The sequence below is a fragment of the Neovison vison genome, chromosome 1, assembly GCF_020171115.1.
Source record: "Neovison vison isolate M4711 chromosome 1, ASM_NN_V1, whole genome shotgun sequence".
In the NCBI taxonomy this organism is placed as follows: domain Eukaryota; kingdom Metazoa; phylum Chordata; class Mammalia; order Carnivora; family Mustelidae; genus Neogale; species Neogale vison.
In genome coordinates, this window is record NC_058091.1 from 77233138 (window position 1) to 77256588 (window position 23451).

General features: G+C 36.8%; 1 protein-coding gene across 1 annotated transcript in view; it reads left to right on the forward strand.

The window, feature by feature from the left end:
* Positions 1–23451, forward strand: part of TRDN (triadin) — a 297181-nt gene that overhangs the window by 121954 nt on the left and 151776 nt on the right. Inside the window, 2 exon segments of the mRNA XM_044238841.1 lie at positions 428–481; positions 1509–1568. Of these exon segments, the coding sequence (XP_044094776.1) occupies positions 428–481; positions 1509–1568 (114 nt within the window).

Consider the following 23451-nt stretch of genomic DNA (forward strand, 5'->3'; position numbering starts at 1 on the left):
GCTTAGTGTATTATTTCTAGTGACATTGAACATGCAAAAAGAAAACAATGAGAAAATTCTTTTAGCTTACCTGCAGTATCTTTCCTTAGAAATGAAGTTTTAATGTCATATATTACTATCTTTCTTTAGGCACCAGGCAATTGCTTGGTTGGGAAAGCTCAAACTATCTTGTTCATTATTTATAAACAATATTAGCAACCTACAATTTTATGCATTTACTGTGAGCCAGGCACTGTGTGGAGTGCTTTGTAAACATTAGCTCACTTTGAGGGAAGTACTATTATTTTACAAATGAGGAAAATAAGGTTTAGTGAGATTAAATCACTTGCTCAAAGTCACAAAACTATCTGGAGGCAGAAGTCATTTAACAGTAAGGTTTCATTCAAATCTTGGTTTTTCTGTACTAAATTCTCTTCTCTAGAGAAAGAAGAGGAAAAGAAGAAAGCTGAGAAGAAAATGACTTCTGAAACAAAAAAGAAAGGTAAGTAATTTAAAAACTAATACAGAAGTCAATTAGTATCCCTTTACAATGCCACTGGCAAAGCTCTTGTTTTCTAGGAGAGAATGAATAATAATTAATAATTTTATTGTTACTGTTATTAACAAGCATTCTTGAGATTTATAAAAATTCCACATAAAGTTGAAATTGATAAATATTTAAAAGAAAAAGTCATGCCTTAACATTTTTTACAAATTTTTACTGATGGAATTTTTTCTTCCTTGGGAGTGGTGCTCAGTCTAATTGCCTTCATTTGACTGCAAATACAAATACCAGCGTTCCTATTCATTCAGTTAAATAAAAAGTGCCTCTCAAAAGGACAGCTACTGAATGTATAGGGGGAAACAGTAGTTGATTGGTTTGCTGTATCTTGTCACTCCTTTAGACGGTTGTTTTCAGATGGTACTTCTGAAATCCCACCTGATCTCCAGAGATTTCTGAGCTTCTGACATGCTTCCGGTGGCCTGATAAGCCCAGAGAACTTTCTATATATTCTTTTTAATGACTTTCAGAAATAACTATTGAATTAAACCATAATTAGTAATGGCATTTAAAGTTTCCATTGTCGGGATGCCTGAGTGGCTCAGTGGGTTAAGCTGCTGCCTTCAGCTCAGGTCATAATCCTAGGTCCTGGGATCGAATCCTGTATCGGGCTCCCTGCTTGACGGGGAGCCTGCTTCTCCCTCTGCCTCTGCCTGCCACTCTGTCTGCCTGTGCGCACACGCTCTCTCTGATAAATAAATAAGTAAAATCTTTAAAGTTTCCCTTGTCATGAGAAATTATATTTTGAGCTTAGCAAAAATCTTCTCCTTTCCTGAAGAGAAAACACAGCAGAGCCACTCTTCGGTCATGAAGGTGTTAGTTTACTCATGTTTGGCAAGACTACGGCACTGATTTCCGATTACTCTGTAGACAATGTGTTGGACAGCCATGATGGCTGTCATGTGTGCCCTGACATATATGAGACTTAACCAGGTAGATGCCTCTAATTTTTTCATTTTATTACCAGAAAAAGAAGATGTCAAAAAGAAAACGGATAAGGACACTGCTGTGGATGTGAAAAAAAAAGGTATTGTACTTCGTTTCCTTAGGTTATGCTCATGATGCTTGTTCATAAGAGGATCTGGGGGCAAAATAAACAAACTGGGTGTAGGTACTTAAATCTCTCTATGTGCAGGCCATCAAAGCAAACATTGCACTAGACAAAATTAAGCACGCAAGGAAGACTTCATTCAAGGCTGTTGTAATAGAGGAGGGAGGTCCCAACTCATTCTGAACTCAATTTCACTGAAATAAAAAGCAGGAGGATTTTTAAGAGCTGCAAAGGGGTGGAGAGTTGTAAGCCCTCTGTGTGTGCTAATTGGCCTACTCAAAGAAAAGTAAACTTTTTTCTTAGTGACTTAATGACAGGAGTGTGGTTTTACAACTTGGAGCAAGACACCCCAAAGGAGGGAGATCCTTACTATTCCAAAGAAACTAGGCGATTGGGGTACTATTGTTCTCGATGATGACTGCATTTCAAAGGGATGGCTCCCTTATCCCTGAAAAAGGTATTCTCAAGTTTAGAAAACGGGAAAGAGCCTTTTAGAAAAACATATCTCAAAGGAGCAGAGAAAGAATTTACAATTACAAGTCTTCTGAAGTAAATGCTCTAAGAAAAGGGAGGACAGGAGCCTAAGGTCAGACAGAAGTCTGTCTAAAGCTTAGTGAAGCTGAAGAGAACTTTAAGGCCATCCTGGTGAAGACATAATGAGATTGAGAGGAGCTACGGAGCATAATAACACCATTTTGCAAAGCTAAGAAGCTCAGAGAGAACGATGCAACCCATTAAGAAATAGTATTGTTCAACAGCTTAGATTTTTGCTTTATATTTAGTTGTGCTTTAATTCCTGTTCCAACATGAATACCGACTTCTATTCAGGTTAAGCTTAAGTCTAGGTGAAAAAGATAGTTGTCTTGTATCATGAGATATTATGGTTTGGTGTTAAGTGTTCTCATCCCAAATATTTCCTCTACTGGTGTCAGTGATGCTTGAAATTCCACCATTAGAGATATTCCATTCCTTTGAGTTATGAAGGAATTGTCCTCTATTAAAATGCAAATTTCTGAGGGCCTGTGTATACAGGGTAGCAAACTAATTCTTCTCAGTTATTAACACTTATAGTGAAAGAGGTTTCCAGATCTTCTCTGTGTAATAATACGCTGGAAACAATGCCCTAGAAAATGAGGCAGTAGGTCAGCTTCAGTGAAGGAGATTTGAAGAGAGAACTTCAAAGTAAGCCATTGTGTGCAGAGAGAAAGATTGGATGGCATCAGCAAAAAGCTTTTTTTCCTAGGAAGTATAAAACCTCTGTCGGGGGGAAAATGTAATGGTGAAGGATCCTGGAAAGGGAGCCCACAGGATGCCAAACTAGATGGCAAAAAGTAGCAAATAGGAATTGCAGGAAATCCTCGACATCATGCAGGGTAAAAAAAAGTTTTAAATATTAAGAGTTGCATGATGGTGTATGATTCATGAAATGCTCAGGAAGAGACCTCCAGGTGTTCTGTGAGTCTGAGCTCATTGCCAAATACTTTGCATTCAAATTTTTATTATTAAGGATGTATTACTAAAGACTCTGTTGTATTATGGAACACTCATTGATTTTGTTTGGTTTAAAACTTTTCTCATGTCCCTGGTGAAATATGTATCTTATCTTAAGAAAGAGAAAATGCAATTCTGACTATATGATAATACTGAGAACTTTGTTGCTGGGGTCTATGTATCTGGGCCGTGATTGGGTGTTAAAGGGAAACGAGGTTCTCCTTTCTGGGCCATCAGTTTTGCCAAGTATTTGCAGAAGGAAGTTTTGAATTGTAACCTTCAAAGTTTTTGTTATACATTTGCAAATGCAAAATCAGAAAAATACTTTTGCCAAAACTCAGTGATGTGTGTGGTTATCATTTTAGTTTGGTTTCAGTTTTTTTAGGAGAAAGGCGATACACCTTTATATACAGTGAGTGATAGGAAAATTCGATGTTTCTCTGTTACTGGGAGACCCGTGTTATTAGCCCAGCAGTCATGTCAAAGCGAGGTTGTATACCACTGGCAAGAGAACTGGTTTTGCCAATATCACTTCCCATAATGTCAGGGTTCACTCACTCACTTCCTACAAGACCAGTGCTCATGGGGTCATCCATTAATACAGAGAACATCCTGGGTGGCTGCTCAACATAGATGGGGAGGGCTGCTCAGCCAGTGCTGAGAAACAGCTTTGTCCTTCTTGGAACCAGTTATCCATGTGTGTGTTTGTCATTTTTACCTTTGATGACACAAAATACTGTTGGCCTTAAAAATTAGTTCAGCTTCCTCATGGAAATATGTATAAATTGTTTGTTTACAAGCTCTTGACCCCCCAAATACTCAAAATTGTGTGTGTGTATGTGTATGAGTGTGTGTGAGAGACAGACAGACAGACAGAGATTCAACCAATACTGGTATTTAACTCCTGTTTCTTTTTCGAGTTTAATAGTTCTCCAGCTGTATTTTCATGTGAGAGGCAATATGGTTTAAAAACAGCAAGTTTGCAATGTGAAAGTAGTAATTTCCAGAGATAACGAGAGAAATTGAAAATAACCTGAAATCTTGAGGAGCTGGAGCAGACACGTCACTTCTTCTTAAAGTAGTTGGAAGAATATGGTGGAATGTCTGATGCTACTACTCTATCCCCAAAGAATAGAAAATTTACAAGCATAGTATATGCCTAGATGCTGATTGGTTTTATTGTGATATTTTATTATATTTATATTGAATTTTATATTATTTACACTTATGTAACATATAAAGTTACCTATTTATTATATTGTCATTTTATTTTATTATATTTGTATATTATAATTACATAGATGCAAATGAACCTAAGACTTAAATTCTATGATATATGAGCCTCTGCTGCCTGAAACTGGTAAATCACACTTTGCAAATGATCTGGGCTAGGGAAAATGTGGATGGGACTTTGCACGATATAAAATTGTCAGTTCACAAATTAATAGTGGTTGGAACTAGGTAATTGGTACATCAGAGTTTATTACAATGATCTCTTGTTTTGTATATATTTCAAATTGTCCTGGTGAAGACAAATAGCTGCCACTTAAAAAAACGCTGTGTGAAATGGGGAAAAACGTCTCCAGGATATTTTTACAGTCTTATGAGATATGGTTCAGCCTAAATACCATGAAGAAAAACAATCAAGAAAGAAAATAAAAACGTAAAAACCATCTCCGTATGCTTATGTCAGAGCATTAGACATAACACAGCACTTAAGTTAGGGCAGACGGAAGGGTTCCTGTACAGGAGAATTGATGTGTACACAGGTGGCGAAGTATGGGAAGGACGGGAAGGACAGCAGTCAAGGGGCTGCTCCTGGATTGTTGAGACCAGGGCACGCCAGCTGGTCAGAAAGCTGCTTCAGTCACCGAAGCTGCCTCTTATCCACAGACTAGACCCTGGGAATGTTGACACCAGCCTTGGCAACTGACTCACATTCAAGTAACCTTAGCCACAACATTTCTGCTTTTCAGCCTCCTGGAGGTGGGTCTGATTGGTAGAATGACATCTACTGCTAGGGAATTGGGAAGAGGTGGGGTTTGGGCGTTCCATGTTTTCCAAGAGGAGGGAGGGTAAAATGGAAGTTGAAAGAGGTTGTCCAAGGTCTCTACGTAAGATACAGACATGGTTTATAAGATAAAACTTGTAAGACCCGCGGATCCCCTTACCCAAGAATTTAACACTGCCACAGGATGCAATCAGCAAGAGGTTCTTTATTGTAGCGCAGGCGCCTGCGGGTGGTCAGCAGCTCCTGCTAGCTGAGCACACCAGGCTGGGGTGGTGCAGGATTTTTATAGACAGATACAAACAAGTTTTGGATGGGGCAGAGCTGATTGGCTGACAACTTGAACATTTAGAAAAGGCATACTTGGTGTTTGCGGATTGGCTTTGGAGGACCCCCGCGCGCGAAGAAAAAGGCGGGGAGGGGGAGTGAGGAGGGGGAGTTGGACCTTATTACTCAGCAGAGAAACATCCTGCCTACGTGACTAGGCCCACGTACCTAGGCGACCACCCTTGCCTACGTGACTATGCACATAAGGTATCCTGTTTAAACAGGAGACCAGTATCACCCCCTAAAAGCCAAGCGATTACAGAAAGGCAAGAGAGTGGTTAGTTAATCAATGGCTGGGGGGGGGGTGTCTATATGCGGAGTCTTTCAAACTCATATAATAAGAGAAGGTTTTTGAAGACCTGAATTGTACAAAGATGGCTCAGTCAAGCAGCATGGTAAGAATGTAGCAATTTGAAGGGCCCAGGAGACATACTTAAACTCATTTGTGTTGTTCTTTACCTAAACCCTAGACCGAAGAAGCATGGATATTCTTCCTCTCTTTATGTCACAAAATAACATTTTTGAAGAAATAATTTTCTTAGTGCTTGATGAGATGATAATGGTTAAAAAAAACAACTGCTTTTCCTTATAAAGCAATAATTATAATTTGGAGAAAACACATAAACCATTATAGAAATGGGTCAAAAGTATGATTCATTTCTCTCAGATTGGCCTTTTTGGAGTTATAAGTTATTTTACACTTTCTGGAGTTAAATTCATTACCACCCTGTAATGTTTATGAGCTTATTAATTATGAAGGTGATTTTGACATGATAACTGATAATGGAGTAAAATGATGTTTCATTATCACACTTTGCAACATGATTTTTTCCCCAAGAATTATCTGAATTGGAATATAAATTACAAGAAAGATATTGAAAAACCAGACTAGTTTTTCTGGAATAGCTGCTAGAAAAAAGCTAATTCACTCATTCGTTTATTCTTGCATGCCTTCATGCCAGCAACATTCACTTAATGCCTACTCCCTACCAGCCATGGTACTAGGTGCTAAGTACACAGAGGCAGATAAATGAACATAAGCCCTAATGGAGCTTACAGTTTGATAAGGGAGGCACAGAGTGAATTAGTGGACATAATGTCCATAAGTACAACGTGGGGTAAGGCCCACAGGGGAAACAAATTTGGGGTAATAGCAGAAAGCTGGGGAGCTATTTAAATAGATAAGTTTGTCAGAGCAGGCTTATCTAAGAGACAACATCTAAATTGGAATATGATGTATTAGAAGGATCCAACCATTAATGCGTGCGTCTTTATGCAACATGTAAATGTGAATATGGTGTGTGTGTGTGTGTATGTGCGTATGTATGTGTGATATGTATATATGCAATATGTCTGGGAGGAAGTACAAGTAGTCAGAACACACAGGACATATATAAGTGTTGTACTTATTGAAAGTGTAATAGGAAACACTTTAAAGGTGTTAACAGTGTAAGAAAACATTCTGATTTATGTTTCATACAAAGTATATACTCATTTTGATAGTGGGTAAGAGAGGGAAAAGGGAAGAGGTATACCAGTTAAAAGATCGTATCTTTTATTGAGATGGGGAAGCCTATATGGGGAGCAACTGTAATGGAAACAATCTAGAATTTCCTCTGAACTTTGTTAAGTTTCAAGTGACTATGACATATCATTCACATTTTGTGTCAGGAGCTATTTTAACTGTTTTACAATACTAACACATTCTATCTTTATAATAAGTGAATAAATAGATTGTTATAATCCTTATTATAAATTGAATAACCTGAGACACAGAGAGGTTAAGTAACTTACCCAGGGTCACATAGCTAGAAAATATCAGGGTCAGGATTTTAACCCATATACTCTGAAGAAGCAGTCAGATTTATGGGTCTGGATCTCAGAGGGGAATCTGAAGTCAAACTATAAATACAAAAATCCATACCAATCATAGTTATTGCCCTGGGAATAAATGAGATTACCCAGAGAGACTGTGTCAAAAGAAAAAGAAAGTGGAATACAGAATCAAGACCTGAGGAATTCCAACATGTAGAGATTAGATAATGGAACATAAAGCAAAAGAGGCTGAAAGGAATTGCTGGAGAGGTTAAAGGAAAAGCAAAAGAGTTCAGTATTAGAGACATTTTAAAATGAATGGTTCAAGAATCACGAAGTCATCAACCTTGTTGACTGTTACTCAGAAGCCGTGACTGGAGGGCAGGATTGATGAGAGCGCCTCCTAGGGGATGAAAGAGAGCCAGACTGCAGGGGCGGGGCTAAAATGGAGTAGAAAGCAGTGATGGTTTTTTAATTGTGCCTCTTCGAAAGAGTAAAGACTCTTTTTTGGTCTTATTTAGCTTTGTTTTGGGAGGTGAATTTAGAGCCTATGGACATAAAAACACAGTGTGAAAGACTGATGCTCAAAGGGACAGGGGATAAGTGGAAGACTAAGAGATCATTTAGAATTCATTGCTTGATGGGCACATGGGTGAAAAAAATAATCTGCTTCTTGGAGATAATGCCACAGATGCTCCAGTAGTAAAATGTTGGTGTTTTCAAGTTAGGAAGAAGAATCTATCTATATTACCTTATAAAAAGAAGTATGCACTTGCAAGATATACAATGTAAGTTTAGGCATCTCTGGTGATAAAACTAAAACTCCAATAGTAAATACAGTCTGATTTGAAAACCTCAGTTTTAGAAAAAAACATATCAAAATGTCCTTGATGCTCACTGACTGGTAACAGGTAAGTTTGTGAGAGATACTTTAATGTTTTTAAAGAATTATTCATTCATAAAAAACGCACAAAACTCATAAGGGTTATGCTGTTTTAAAGAATGCAATCCTATTTCCATAGCATATTTTCAGTTATTGTTTGGGGCAAATACAATTAAATTCTGCACAAACTAAAATCTTTGACTATTTTATTTCATTTCTCTATGTAAGTCTACTTTTGTCATTGAGAGATTGTAAGTAATACTTTATAGAAGCATATAGCTTTGAATATGTCATTAAATTTTATGCCTACCAGACATAGAAGAGCATCTATTTTACTTTATGAATCTTTTGTAACAGATTGTTCTAGCTACTAGTGCTCAAAATAATTTACATGGCAGATTACAGACCACTAAAATAAATTTATATGTAATTAAAAGTAGCTTCCTTGAAATATTTATATGTACTGATATCACTGGGTAAGATAATAAACATTAGATCTTTCATATGCTTTCACTGTTAAATTTTAGTTTAAAAAAGCAAATTTCTATTTTCCAGACTTGTATTTTGAGACTATTATTGTACGTTTTTATGCTCACTTTATCTCTTGCTCTCTATCTGAAAAGTACTTGGTTTTAGAAAGTTATCCTGTATTTGAATTTTGTATTTTGCATATATGTATTTGGAAAGAATTTGACAAATATATCAGCTAAGTATTATTTGCTAAAGACTTTGAAACCTAGATTATTTTTTTCTAGAGTTCTACAAACTTTGCAGTAATGTACCAGTTAATATCAATTACAAAGAAACAGATACTTCACACACTTTTGGGTGATATCAGGGCAGTTGTAGTAATGCATGCTGTAAATGAAATTATTAAAAAATGTACTGAAGTAAATAATGGGAAATCTGGCACAAATAGACCGGATCTAATTAGTAATTCCCAGCCTTGACTTAGGGGTGCTTTGTAATTATAAGGCAACAGTATGTGCCTTTCAAGTTAGTATTTTGTTCCCATATAGATTAGGTTGCAAATCCAAGTTCAGTTGATGGCAGCTTGACTATATTAAAAACATTTACAATGCTTGAATTGCCTAAAGGTAAAGGAAGATATTTTCAAGTGTTTTGTAATCACAGAGATGTAAGACAATAGTTGCTTATTCTCTAGAGGGCAAAGGATTTTGTGATGGAACAATACAGGAACGTCTGCTGACTTGTTACTTAATGTGATAGCTTTGATTACCTCTTATATCACATCTGGATTAGCTGCCTAGAACTGAACTGCTTCAGAGAAGGTGAGAGAGAGGTAGTATCATCCCATGCTGTGGGATCTCAGGAGATAATCCTCTATGTTCTAGCTTTCGGTTTGAACAATGCAGAAGTGTGTTTGGGTCCAATTCTAACATGAAGCCAAGGTATTTGGATTTAAAAAAAGAATTCAAAATACATCTTAAACTTCAGAAAGGGAAAGGGTTTATATTAAAACATATCAGGCCTGGAAAAAAAGGGACTGATATATGAGTAACTAATTTCAATCTTCTTAATACTTGCTATGGAGAGTCAGTACTATCCTCCCAGGGAAGACAGAAAGAAAATAAGCCCTAAATTTGAGTTGTGTTGCATTCTGTGAAGTACTTTCAAGAGGGAGGATTAAGATACATATGAGAAAAAAAATCAGTAAATAGACAAGTATTTCTTCTCTTTTTGCATGGGCATATCAATCTTTTAAGTATTTCCTGTACCCATAGTATATAAATTATTTTTAACCACATTTTATATTTAGAATGGATTATTTTCTGAAAAAAAAAAAAGAAAGAAATTAATTTGACATCAAAACAAAGTGTTCTCTTGCAAACACCAGAAATTAAATTCTAATAAGATTAGACAGAGTGGTATAAGAAGTAAGATATCAATTAGAAATAAGATTTTTGTTCATTAGAAAATATGGAGGGATTTTCATCAGTTTGTTGGGGATTATACAATCTGAGTTTTCCTTGTGATCTGAGATAAACCTGTAAGCATATAGATGTGAAATATCTACTAATTTTTAAAAATTGTATGTCCTTTAAATCTATAAGACTTTTCATTCTTTGAAAGTAAAGCCTAAAAAACATTAAAATGATACTTCCTTCAAGTTCAGCTTTTCCCAGTTTACCAAAAGCAAACTTTTGAAATAGCTTAGCAAATTGTGCCAATATGTATTTTTTTCTCAACAGCATTTGCAAAGTAGTAACAGTTCAATGTATTCACTATTTTCTCATTTAATCCTTACAACGCTTGAAATGGGGAATACAATGCCCATTTTATAGAATCCGGAATAGGAGCGGTTAAGTAACTTGGCCATGGTTATCAGTGAGGAAAGGCAGTAGGAGTTCACCAAATCAATCCTACTGTCTTTTGCAACCCTCACATATTTTTTTGCCAACTCTAGGAAATGATGATTGTGGATTGCTTTAGTATGTTTGTCCTTTTGTTCTTTTCCTTTTCCCCTTATTAGTTTGAGTCATATTGCAGACAGGCATAAGCAACAAGGAAAGAAATAGAGAGGATATATTGTGACTCTAATTCTTTTTCTTATAGAAATCCCACTTACCTTCCTTCATTCACTTGACAAATATTTACTAAGGCCATAATATTGGCAGGGAAATCTGCTAAATATTGGTGATTGATCAGTGTAACAGACAAGGTACTTGTTCTTAAAGACCTTGGAAAAGAGGAAAATAACTAGACATTTATAATGTACTGTGAGCACAGCCCAAATAGGGCGGATACAAGAGCTCACATTGAAAGCAAGGCATGATTATGGAAACTGTGTCTCCTTCCTGGTAGGTTGCCCATTAGACATTTAGAACAGGAATGCCACAGACTTATGTCATTAGGCATTTGACCTAGATGCATTTAACATATTTTTAAACAGGATGGAGATTGGAACACATAAAATTTTAACAGTGGTTTATCACCAAGGATACTAAGTGGCAGGCCATTTAAAATAGAGAATTTATTTATTTATCCAATTACAGTTCTAGAGTAAACTCTCTTCAAGGTCAGCTTGACCCAGGGGTAAAATGATACCATCTAAATGAGATTTATCTCTCCTTTTTTTAGACTGTGATTCCTTGGTATTGGCTCAAATGATTGCAAATTGGCCACATCAGGTGCTCCCTGCCCTATACCCTCCCTTGTTTATGTCCTATGGGGGTGGGAGGGAGGGGATGGGGTAATAGATTGGATTCTTGATAGCTCAAACAGAAAACCTGATTTGAATACAACTGGTCCTATGGGCTCATTTCTGAACTATCCTTTGTGGTGAGAATGAAGAAATAACTGTCTTAGGTTAGGGTTACTTCTTATCCCTTGAGCAGAACAAATGAACTTTGTCCAAGATATTTGGACTGAAATTGGAGGGGCAGATTGATTCCCTTATAACTAAATTAGTGTAATAAAACCACAATAAAATGGAGTAGTCACTACATGGGAAAACAAAACAAAATAAAATAAAACATAAGAGTTCTCATCAAGAATCTATTTTTTTTTTAATTTTTTATCTCATCAAGAATCTATTTCTAGGTAGGGGAAATATGTGTGATTTTAATTTTTTAAATTTATTTATAGAGTAGAATAAAGGACAACTTTTTTTAGTTGCCATCTATGGGGCCAATACTTAAGTATTTTAGAAAAGTAACTCACCATAGAGTAGTATAGGGTGGAAAACAAGAGCAAATGAAGTTGCGGATTTCATTAACTAAAATATTGTATCTAGAGAAAAGAGTGAAATCTTTCCACTGTATTTTGCATAAGAATCTTTGAATATAATGAAATGAAAAACTTTAGAAAAGATCTTTTAAAACAAATCAGATTATATTCAGAAAAGAGTACTATGGGACTGAAAAATGGAAACAAGAAACCAGGGAGAACATCAAAGCTGTGTTAAAAACTGATATAGACTTGTTCTTTATTACTTCTGAGAATTAGGACTCATCAGTCAAAGGTAGGGAAAGGCACTGTGGGATATTCAAGATTATGTAAATAATCTTTTAGGGGTTGCCTGCCTGGCTCAGTGGGAAGAGCATGAGACGTTTGATCTTGGAGCTGTGAGTTCAAGCCCCAAGTACACCTTGGGTGTAAAGGGGATTATTAAATAAAATAAAACAAAACAAAAACTTAAAAAAAAAAAAAAAAAAGAAGTGAAGTCTACCATTCCAAGTATTCAAGCAGAGGAGGAGTGGGTATCTCTCTGGGATCTGTGAAGGTAATTCCTGTAAGAAGAATGATTATATTGAATTTAAAGAGACTGATCAGACTCAATTTTTCCAAAATTAAAACATCAGGTTAAGTGAAAATGATGTCCAGATTATTTAACCTTGTGAATGAAGGTTTTTGTTATCATGATTTAAAATTTGGCCATCTGTCAAAATCTCCCAATTGGTTTAGTTATAAAGAAGTGAAAGTTTGGTTAAGAGTTGGGGCGCCTGGGTGTCTCAGTGGGTTGAGCCGCTGCCTTCGGCTCAGGTCATGATCTCAGGGTCCTGGGATCGAGTCCCACATCGGGCTCTCTGCTCAGCAGGGAGCCTGCTTCCTCCTCTCTCTCTCTCTCTGCCTGCCTCTCTGCCTACTTGTGATCTCTCTCTGTCAAATAAATAAATAAAATCTTTAAGAAAAAAAAAAAAAAAAGAGTTGATTCCAGGAATTGAGGTCATAGCAAATGGTCATTAAATGTAACTTCAATTTACACTCTCCTGATTGTCTACTATAGCATAAAATATTATTCTAAGTCTAGTCAAAGAACGTGTTATTGATGTCTATATAAACCCAGGACTGTGAAAAAGGGAAATAAAATATATGATATATATGAAATGATGATTAATTGTCCTCAGAGTAAAAATATCTCAAGATAGCTCAGTGGAAAAATTCCACTGACCATAAACTCAAGGTAGAGGAGATCGTGTAACAGTTACTTCTGGTGCCAAAGACAGGAAAAAAGCTTCAGACAACAAGAAAATTTTGTTAGGAAATTTTCCTCTTTAACTAAAGGAGTCATGGGAGCATATATAATACTTCCCCAATTAAAAGGGCTCTTTTGTTTTTCACAAAATAATTTCAGTTTCAAGAAAAAGTATAACAATTATGTTAGTCACTGCCCATATCCTGTTAGCTATATTAATCTTAGAATATAAGGTCACAAAGATGAACAAATGAAAAAGCTAATGCTAAAATACATCAAGAGCAGAGCAGATAAAAATAGTTGTCCTGAAAGACATTATGCGAATGTAGAGGTGGGTATATACTCAAGTTACATAAATCAGAGGACAAAGGTGGGAAAAAAAAAAAAAAAAACATACACAGAACTGAACATGTGAAACAAGTCTACGAAGAGAATATGATAAAATACTTGGGCCCTCTACTCCCTAAAAATGTGTATATGTACCAAAGTTCTGGGGAATTTAATTTATACTACTTCCTACTGTGCCTCACAAGCAGCACGGGCTTGGTGAACATGCGTCAAGCTGATGCTGAGTCCTTTGAAACGATGCTACTCTGGGATTCTATTTCCTTTTGAGAATGGAATCCCACGACTAGTTCACTCTCTTCCTTCTGAAACGACTGTTTCCAAACATTTCCCCTTTTCTCAACCTCCACCTATTTACCCTTCTTCTCTATCAGCTGAATATCTTGCTTCCTAGTTCTCTAAGAAAATAACATTTAGAAGAGAGCGCTCATGAGCTCTGATGTTTGATTCAACTAACATACTTCATCAGTCTCTTTGTATCCTTAGCTTTCTTGGCTGAATGCAATGCAGTAGTTAAAATGTTCATATTTATAGGAAAAACCTTTGCATGGGTGCGTAAGACGCTATCCTCCTCTCCTGACTCAGGAATGTTGGTTGCTCCAGCTCTGAGTTTGACTTCTTAGGCTGGTCATACTCAGCAGCACAAAGCATGCTATTCCATCTCTTATGTATTTTAAAAAAAAAAAAAATTGTCCTCCTGTTGATGGTGCACCACCCCCCCTTAGTGCATCCCATCTCTAGGATCTTCTTTAGACCAACACTCTTCATGAGCTGTCTACACTCTCCTTCCAGTATCTCATGTACCTGGTGTACTCAAGTTTTAGTCCCCATACAATTCCTGTCGAAGTCACTACTGACCTCCGCATTACCAAATCTGATTATGAATCCTCAGTTCTCAAGAGCATTTGGCAGCTGATCTCTATTAGCTCAGCCTCTTGAACCATAGTTTTTCCTTTCTTTTAACCTCTCTGGTCACTTTTCCCTGGTCCTTATTGCTGGGTTCCTCCCTTTCTTTCTGGTATCTTAAAGTGGAAGCACTCCAGGGCTCAAATCTAAGTGACTTCTCTTTCTCTGTACTTACTTCCTATGTGACCTCATACAATCCCATGGTTTTAATACCTTTGTGATAAAACGTTTAATAAGCTTTTTGATAATGAGTCCCAAATGTTGCCAGCTCTGATGTCTATCTGAACGTCACACCTATCTCTTCTCCTATTTTGCATTTTCATTAAAATACAATTTAGATATCCCCAAATTAATATAGTTTACAAAAAACCCCACAAACTCAAATCTTCATACATACACACACCAGAATATACTCCCTATACTTAGCTTTTTCTTAACAATGAGTTATCACATAGTTGTGGGGGGTTTTTTTTGTTGTTGTTTTGTTTTGTTTGTTTTTTGTTTGTTTGTTTGTTTTTTACTTAGACCCAAATCTTCAGAATCACATTTGACTCATTTATTTCTTCTCCTCAACCTATTATTAAATCCTGTCACCCTTACTTTTGAAATATGTCTGGTAGCTGATCCTTTCCCATGATCTTTAAGAATCACACCTTATATGTAAGTAAGTTTACACTAACTAAAACAACCACAACAACAAAACCCCTAAAAACTCCAGCAACTTTGGTGAAGTTATTTCTTGTTAATGTTATGTATTGAGAGAGGGGCTCTAACCATCAGAGCTACTCAGGGCCCTGGGTCAATAGAGACCCTACCTTCACCTGCATCCACCTTATGGAGGTTTCTGTTTCACTCAGAGTTAAATCTAAATTCTCCACAATGCTGCAAAAGGCTGTCCATGAACCACTGGCTGAAGATAACTGCAGGGTAGCATTTCTCATGCAGCAAGGTCATTAACTGAGTTTCTAACCACATGCCCTTGTCATTTCAAATGTGTTTGAACAAATTTCTTTCATTTCCAACAGAACCTATAGTTTTAGCTTGTGGGTCTCACAAGTATGTGCAAATTTTAATTTGCTGTTCCAACTGAATTTTAGCCTCACTCAAATTTTATCAAAATGACAGCTATAATCAATGTGTGAGGTCTTTAGCTAGCAATGGTTTTAATAAAACCACAGGCAGAAAGCTAATTAATATATGAGTTATTCCTCCTTGTGTGTAGAGAGCTTGTAAAAATATAACACACATCAAAAGCCAGGATTTCAACTTTGTTATAAAATGGTTGCTAGGAAAGAATTTAGCCTTCATCAGAAGGACTGGATGTGTGCAAGTCAGTGCAAAGGAAGTAGACCAAAATAACCAATTAGGAATGGGAAGGGGAGGTAAGACAGGAAGGAGTTAAATACTGCAGTTCAAGGGACAGTTTTCATTCATTTTGATGCATCAGTAATACCAGGTATAAAGTATCCTGGTGTGCCACTGAATTCAGTTAGGTGGAGTATATACATATGATCAATGAAAAACTCTATGTTCGGGGCACCTGGGTGGCTCAGTGGGTTAAGCCTCTACCTTCGGCTCAGTTCATGATCTCAGGGTCCTGGGATCAAGCCCCACATCAGGTTCTCTGCTCAACAGAGAGCCTGCTTCCCTCTCTCTCTCTCTCTGCCTGCCTCTCTGCCTGCTTGTGATGTCTCTCTCTGTCAAATAAAAAAAACAAAAACAAAAACAGAAAAAAAAATAAAAAACAAAACCAAAAAACACTCTATGTTCTTGCCTGTTGAAAGACCGTGTTGACAAATAGTGGCAGTAGGCAGTTAAAATCCTCCCCTCTGGTACTTTCTATTCTTCTCATCCTGCTCATATGACGTTGGCTCTTTCCTTTAACTCATCCACATTGCTCAAGTGGGGGTTCAAGTCTTCATCACTGATTCACCTGCCAATGACTTTAGTTGAGCTGAAGTCTTGTTCACGGACTCTTTAAAAAAGACAAAAAGAAGATGTTCTCTTCTTGTTAAATGGTTAAATTAAGTAATGAGAGCCCAGGAAATGTATTGGTCACACTTAAACTCTTGTAACAGACAATCTTGAAAATAATGCTGACAAGTTGAAGTGGAGGAAAGGATGATGGCAGAATTTTAATGGGATTTAAAACCCAGGATGCAGGTATCCCTGGAAACCACCATCCACTTGACCTCCGGCAATTAGGTTACATCATTTAACTTTTTTTTCAAGTTAGTTTGTGCGAGGATTCTATCATTTCCAACCTACATGCTCATTACCAAATGAAACCTCCATCCAGGTTTAGAATAGTTGTAGCAAGTTAAAAACTATTAAATCATGGGAGTGGATAACAAATCATATCAGGATTTTGATGCATCTCACCTTGTTACACAAATTCTTATCAGAAAAATAAATCTCTGATATTTATTCATAGGTGCTTGTTATATGGTGTCCCACTTTAAAGAGTATATTTATATATGTATATATATATATACACACATGTATTTTTTTATTTAATCAGACTTAGAAATAAAGCTATGTTTTTCAATTCAGCAGTTGGTTGCCAGAAAACATTATGGTACTATAATTTAAAATTTTTATGACTATAAGCAGGGTGACTCTCATTTATTTTATTTTATAGATAAAGGGGAAAACAACCCCCAAATGATTCTTTTAATTCTATTCTGAGTTTAAACTTGCCTTTCTTTTTGACTTTTAATTTGAAAAGATGGCATTTTATAGCTGGAGCATAAAATTAACTACATGTTTATCTCTCCAAACTATTAATAAACACAGTGAGTCAGCCCAAGACAAATTGGAGATAACAAAATATCCCATAATGCTGTTACATTTATTAGCTTCTCTAATTATTGTAGTTAGAAAGGACTCACTCTCCTTTCTGTTACATGGTAATTCATAATTAATTCTTGTTACACCTTTTTGTTATTTTTTTTTCTAACAGCCCTATCCTCTGTATTATTATTTGCAGTATCTCTTAGAAATCTAGGAGGTTTTAAAACTTATGATAATTGTCATTATTGTGATAAAAGAGGCTAATGACAGGGTTTGTAATCTAGAACTTAGCCTTAGGGGGTTAAATCTTGAAAGACATCAAACTCTTCTTTCATTAGCTCTAAGTTTTGTTACATAACTTTGCACAATTTTGTTCAATGATTTTATCTTAAATGACTCCTTGTAAAATTGTGTGAACAATACTGATTTGCCATTGAAATCTTCATGTGAAGATCGTGAACACTTCAATTGTTTTAAAAATATTTGGAGCGCCCACTACTTTGTGGGGAACATATTAGGTCTTTGATTCATCATGATGAATTCAGTTCAAACTAGTTATTTAAAAAAAAAAACAAAGATTTATTATGTTACCTTGCTTGGGAAGTCCAAGGGGAGGAATAAAAGTTATTATCATGGCTTTCTTTTTTGACCTCTCTTTTCCCATCTTTCATCAACTCATTTCTTACCTACAGTCTCATGTAATCTCTCTATACCCTGCAGCAAGATTACTTTCATTGCTCCTGAAAGAGGCTACATAGATTAAATGGGAGAGAATGATGAAAAGTTCAGGTAAAGCATGGGGAGAGTTGGAAATTTGAAGCCAGGTCCTGATCTGCAGGTGGCTGACTATGATTGCCTTTGAAGGAACATCTAGTTAATTTATACTTCATTTGGCTGATAGTGAGGAGCCATTGAAGATATAAATGCAAGAGACTGACATAATCATATATATGTTTAAAAATATTAACCTGCCAATATTTTCGGGGTAGGAAGAACGAAACACTTGTTAGTAGTTGTTAAATAGTACTTGTTAAATATTTAGAAGGCTATTTTAATAAATATTATAGAGTTCAGATCTATTAAAATAGTGCTGGTGAGAGGTAAGGAGGACCTGATCCAGGATTGTGTATTTGAAAGAGATAACCATTCAAATCTTTATAGAGGAAATTAATACAGTTTATGGAAGCTGAGGTTCAGCGCAAAGGGAAGAAAAGATTACTATTTATTTAAAAGGGTTTTTTGCAGACAAAGTTCCCCAAAGAATTTTGAGATCTCTGCTGTTTCCTCATTTTTTAACTGGAAAAACGTTGTTCATAAAAAGATGCAAAAGAATCAGAGGAAAATGGATTTCTTCCTGTCTCCACGACTTTTAATAACACGCTTGCTTTCATGTTAGCATTTAAGATGTCTGGTTAAGTTGATGCTAAGTAATGTGTTGGGGCAAAGAATATTTCCTCTTTCCTATTTTTTTTTTAACCAACAATTCAAGTTTTGTTTTGTAAATTTTTAATTTTTTTTTGTTAATCTGGTTGTCTCTAGGTTAAACGAAATCAAAAAGTAAGAGAGATCATATCTGTTTTGTTCAACACTGAATATCTAGCACCTAGAATAATGCCAGTACAAAGCAGATGCTGAATATGTTCAGTGAATAAATAAAAGAAGCATCTTCCATCAAAAGAGAAGCATTTTCAATTTTATTTCCTTTAAAAAGGCTTTGCCTCCTGTCAGTGAAGTTTCCACATTCACTTTGTCTTTCTCTATTCACTTTTGTTCACTGTGGTCATGTGGAGAAAAGCTAAATATTGTATTCCCAGTCTCCTCTGCTGTATGTGGAGTCTTAATTAGCTTTTCAAACACATTGCAGATAAAACCTATTAATCCTCTGACCTTCACTGAATTCAAAAGTTTTTGTGTTAATTGTTTTGAGATAATAATAGACAATTTTTCTGTTAGAAAAGTCATGGCATCTCTTCAAGGAAAACAGTAGAACCAGGGAAAGGACTTGAAAGGAAGCTTGTATCTGAGTTGCCATCCTTGGCCATTATTATGTGACAGATGAGAGTCACTTCTAAATTTTATGGAAACCATTTGTTTTCTTACAACTGTAATATCAGCCTTTAAAAAATGAATTCTACCCAAAGGCAGCAAAGATAGAAATTTGGTCACTTGGGATAGTTGTCATTTTATATACTAAAGCCAAAGGGGAATGATCTAACATTAATTGCCTACCTATTAAATTCCCAGCACTTTGCTTGTTTTATCTCCTTAAAACTTCAGGATTCCCCTTCAAATTAGATTTGATCATTCATGCCAACATTCATTTCTGCTTACAATGTTTCCGTCCCTCAGGTGCTGAAGATAAACTGATGAAATCACCACCCACATTTCACAGATGAGCAAACAGATCACATATTCATTTGTTTTCAAGAATAGAAGTTCCTACCGCTTATCTGAGAATGAATCATTATTTGAACTCCGTTCTCTCGGATTCCAAACCCAGGGTCAAAACTTCAGTAATCATCAGCAGCTCGGAGACAGGGGGATTTTCGGAGTCCCCAGGGTCAAGATGACATACGTATCAGTTTGCCTCTGTTGTGCTGGGGTAATTATTAATCATACTCCCTTTCGTTTTTATAGATATCCAGTATAGACCGTTGCATCTCAGCTTTGGAAATTACTGTTTCCCAGAGATTCCGATACAGTGTTCAGATACATCAGACTCTGTCACCTCCTCAGGCATTATGATTTAGAAGGCTTGGTATGAGGTCTACAGATCTGCATTTTAAAATGGTCCTATGCTGCCAGGTATATTAGTTGGCTGGGGTTGCCATAACAAAATACAGTAAAATGGATGGCTTTAACAACAGGAATTTATTTCTCCTAGTACTGGAGGCTATCATTTGCAAGATCAAGGTGCCCAGCCAGATGGGTTTCATTCTGAGGCTCCTTTTGGCTTTAGGCAGCCACAATTTCACTCCGTGTGCTCATATATCCTTTCTTTACTGTATGCTCACGGAGAGAGAAAGCTCTCTCGTGTCTCTTCTTAGAGACTGCAGGTTTTGGCACCCCCAAATTCATATGTTGAAGCCCTAACTCTCCATGAGCAGATATTTGGAGATGGGGCCTTTGTGAGTTTTAGATGAGGTGAACCCGGTGGTGGGACCTGGTCTGACAGGGTTAGTGCTCTTACAACAGGTAAAGGAAACACTCATTAAAGTTTATAAAGGAAGTGATCATGAACACTGAAACAGAATCCTCTGTGGGGAGTCAGAAGCCTGAATGCAAGTTTTAACGAATCCTACTGTGAGCCCTATGACATTGAGCAAGTCTCTCATCGTTCCAGGCTTTGGTTTTTTCTTGATAAACTGAGAGGTCAGAATAGCATCAGAGGCTGTCTGCGGAGGCTGGGGACCAGGCTGGAGGAAGGAGTGTGTTAGGAGAGGAGGCTTTGTCAGACTACATGAGATTCCAGGAGGCTCTTCCGTGGGAGCTGGATACATGTGAAGAGGTGATGATCACCGCCCATATGGGGGGCCAGTGTTGGTGATGGGAGAATGCCCGTCACTGTCGCTTAGGTCGGAACAGGGAGAAAAAGAGTAGAAGCTTAGGTAAATGATCCTTACTTTCTCTTTCTAAACTTAAACATTAAAACAAACAAACAAACAAACAAACAAACAAAAAAACCCTTTATGATTGGATTTAGCAACTTTTAGATGAAATAACTTGTCTGTCAGCTGCTTAGTTTAACTATACACACGCACACACACATAGACACACACAATCTGTGAAACAACAGCTGAGGACGCGTTTGATGATGTGAGCACAAACTGTTTTTTTTAGTCTCTTTCCTACTGAGTTGCTGGAGGACAATAGTGTGAACATCCACCTTCCTTGCCAGCTGGCTTGTATTCCTACACCAGGGAAATAACTGTCACACTTACCCTGCCCATTATGACAAGCTGCCTCTGGTCGGAATTATTACAGCATGTCCTTATTAGTGTCTGAATCCTGCTTCCATTTGTGCATTACACCTACCCAGTCCTGGATGAGTAATTTTACTTGTGAGAGCCAAATAAGCAAAATGTAGAATTAGCCTTGGACAAAAATAGCTGCTGTTACGAACGTGATTTAAGGGATGAAATGGTTCAGATCATCATCTCTGGTGTCTTTGCTTAACAAAGGCAGCTGGGAGGGGTGATTGGTCTCAGAGGTAGAATATCACTGTTATTCTGTTGGAAGGAAAGTGCTCCTTTGGCTGCTTCTTCTTTGTCCAGAGGGCAAGTATTATACTAGGAGAAACCAGAGAGGTGGTACGAGTAATAGGCAGTTTGCCCTGGAAGGTATTAGGGTAGTCTTTTTCTTCTTGCCCCTTGCCCACTGTCTTTTAGCATAGGTTGAATGCATGTGCTTTGCCTTGGACATTGTGCATTTAAATGCCAGCCCCTGCAATTTACAGTACAAAAGGGCAAAGATACATGGGGAAAGGAGGAAAAAAATGTCTTCTCTCTTCTCATTGGTTGACCTTTTTGGTTTTGTTTTATATAGGTAGTAAAGGAGTTTCTATGACCATATTTCCAGTTGCAAAACAATACAAAAACAACTCCTCATACAATGTTATTTATATACCTTTGTCCTAGCCTTCATGCATTAGAATATAAAGAATACTTGTCTCCTTGAGCCTGGACATCAAAAGCCATTGTTACGTCAGTTAGTTGGAAGTAAAATCATATCGCATTCTGTGATTTTGGTGGTAGGGTCAGAAAACATTAATATCCGAAGAAATATGTAGTAATAAAATGATAATTTTGTATATAGGAGTTTAAGCCGACAATATTTAAATTTGAAAGGTGTGCATAATATGCTTATCCTGTTAATTTAGAAAATTTTATTTTATTATTTCTAAAATATTTATTTATTTATTTATTTTAAAGATTGAGAAAGAGAAAGAGAGAGGGAGAGATGGCCCGTGGAGGAGAAGCAGAGGAAGAGGGAGAGACCCAGCAGACTTCCTGCTGAGTGTAGAGCCCAGTGTGGGACTCAGGCTTACAACCCTGAGATCATGACCTGAGCAGAAATCAAGAGTTGGATCCTTAACCAGCCGAGCCCCCCAGGAACCCCTATACAATTTTGAAGTGTAATATATTGTAATGGATCTTATGAAACAGGTATAAGAAGAAACGAAAGACTAAAAATGATGTTGGTGCTACGTGAATCTGCATTTTTGGCAAATGATTTATGGATTTCCAACTTCTCCCTAGATGTTCCTTCATTCATTCATTCACTCATTAATTCATTTGCTTATGTGAATACTTACTGAGTCTTACATGAGAGTCACCCTTCTCAAAGCTAAGAATAATGGTAAAAACACAAAGTCCCTGCCCTTACAAATTTCACAATCTCGTAAAGGAAACAGACAATAAAGGGAATGTAACATGATATCTGGGAGTGCTAAGTGCTATGAAGAATTATGAGGGCAAGGAATTATGAGTGCTATTTTCCACAGGGCAGTCTGGGAAGGCCTCTCTGAGGTGTTGCTCTCCGAGCAGAGATTTGAACGACATGAGGGAGTGAGCTGTGGAAAGAGTTCCATACAGAGGAAAGAGGGAATGAATGCCCCAAAGATAAAGGGACAGTGAAAGAAGCTGTGTGACTGGAACAGCATAAGCGAGGTCAGAGTGATAAGAGGCGAAGTGACACAGAGTCCTGGAGATCTGCATTATAAAGAGTTTTATCCCAAGTTGGTTGGGGAGCTTTCAAAGGGTCCGAGTACAGATGAGTTTAAGCAATTATACAAGTCAAAAAAAATTAGAAGGAATGATACAAATATTCCTCATGTCCTCTGTGGATTAGAAAAGCTGTTTAAATTGCCTCTTGCCCTGTCCCCTTACCTCTAGTGGCATTGCAGTCACTGAATTTTGCATATAAAATTCTTCTTTTCAGAAAAGGAAAAGGCTAGTGCCATCTGATGGCCACATTTGTGAACATCATTCTCTATCTTAGAGTATTTGCAAAAATGAAAGCATTTAAGGCCTCAGGATAATAAAGCTTTCAGTGATACTCATCACCCTAGGTGAGTTTATCTCTTAAGTAATCTAGAACAAGAATGAATTTTAAAACTCTGCTAAAATACTGGCTGATGCTATTCTGTGCTTTGAACAATTTTTTAGTTCAGTCCAACAAACAGTTATTTTGTTCTATATATGTAATTCCATTCATGTAGTGAGTATTAGATAAATTCTTATTCAGTTAAAATGAATATAATGTCTATTCATCTGTGAGGTACCATCAATCTTTCTCAAGAATATGACTATAATCTCCTTGAATCCAGAGAGGGAAAAAGAAACTACATCAT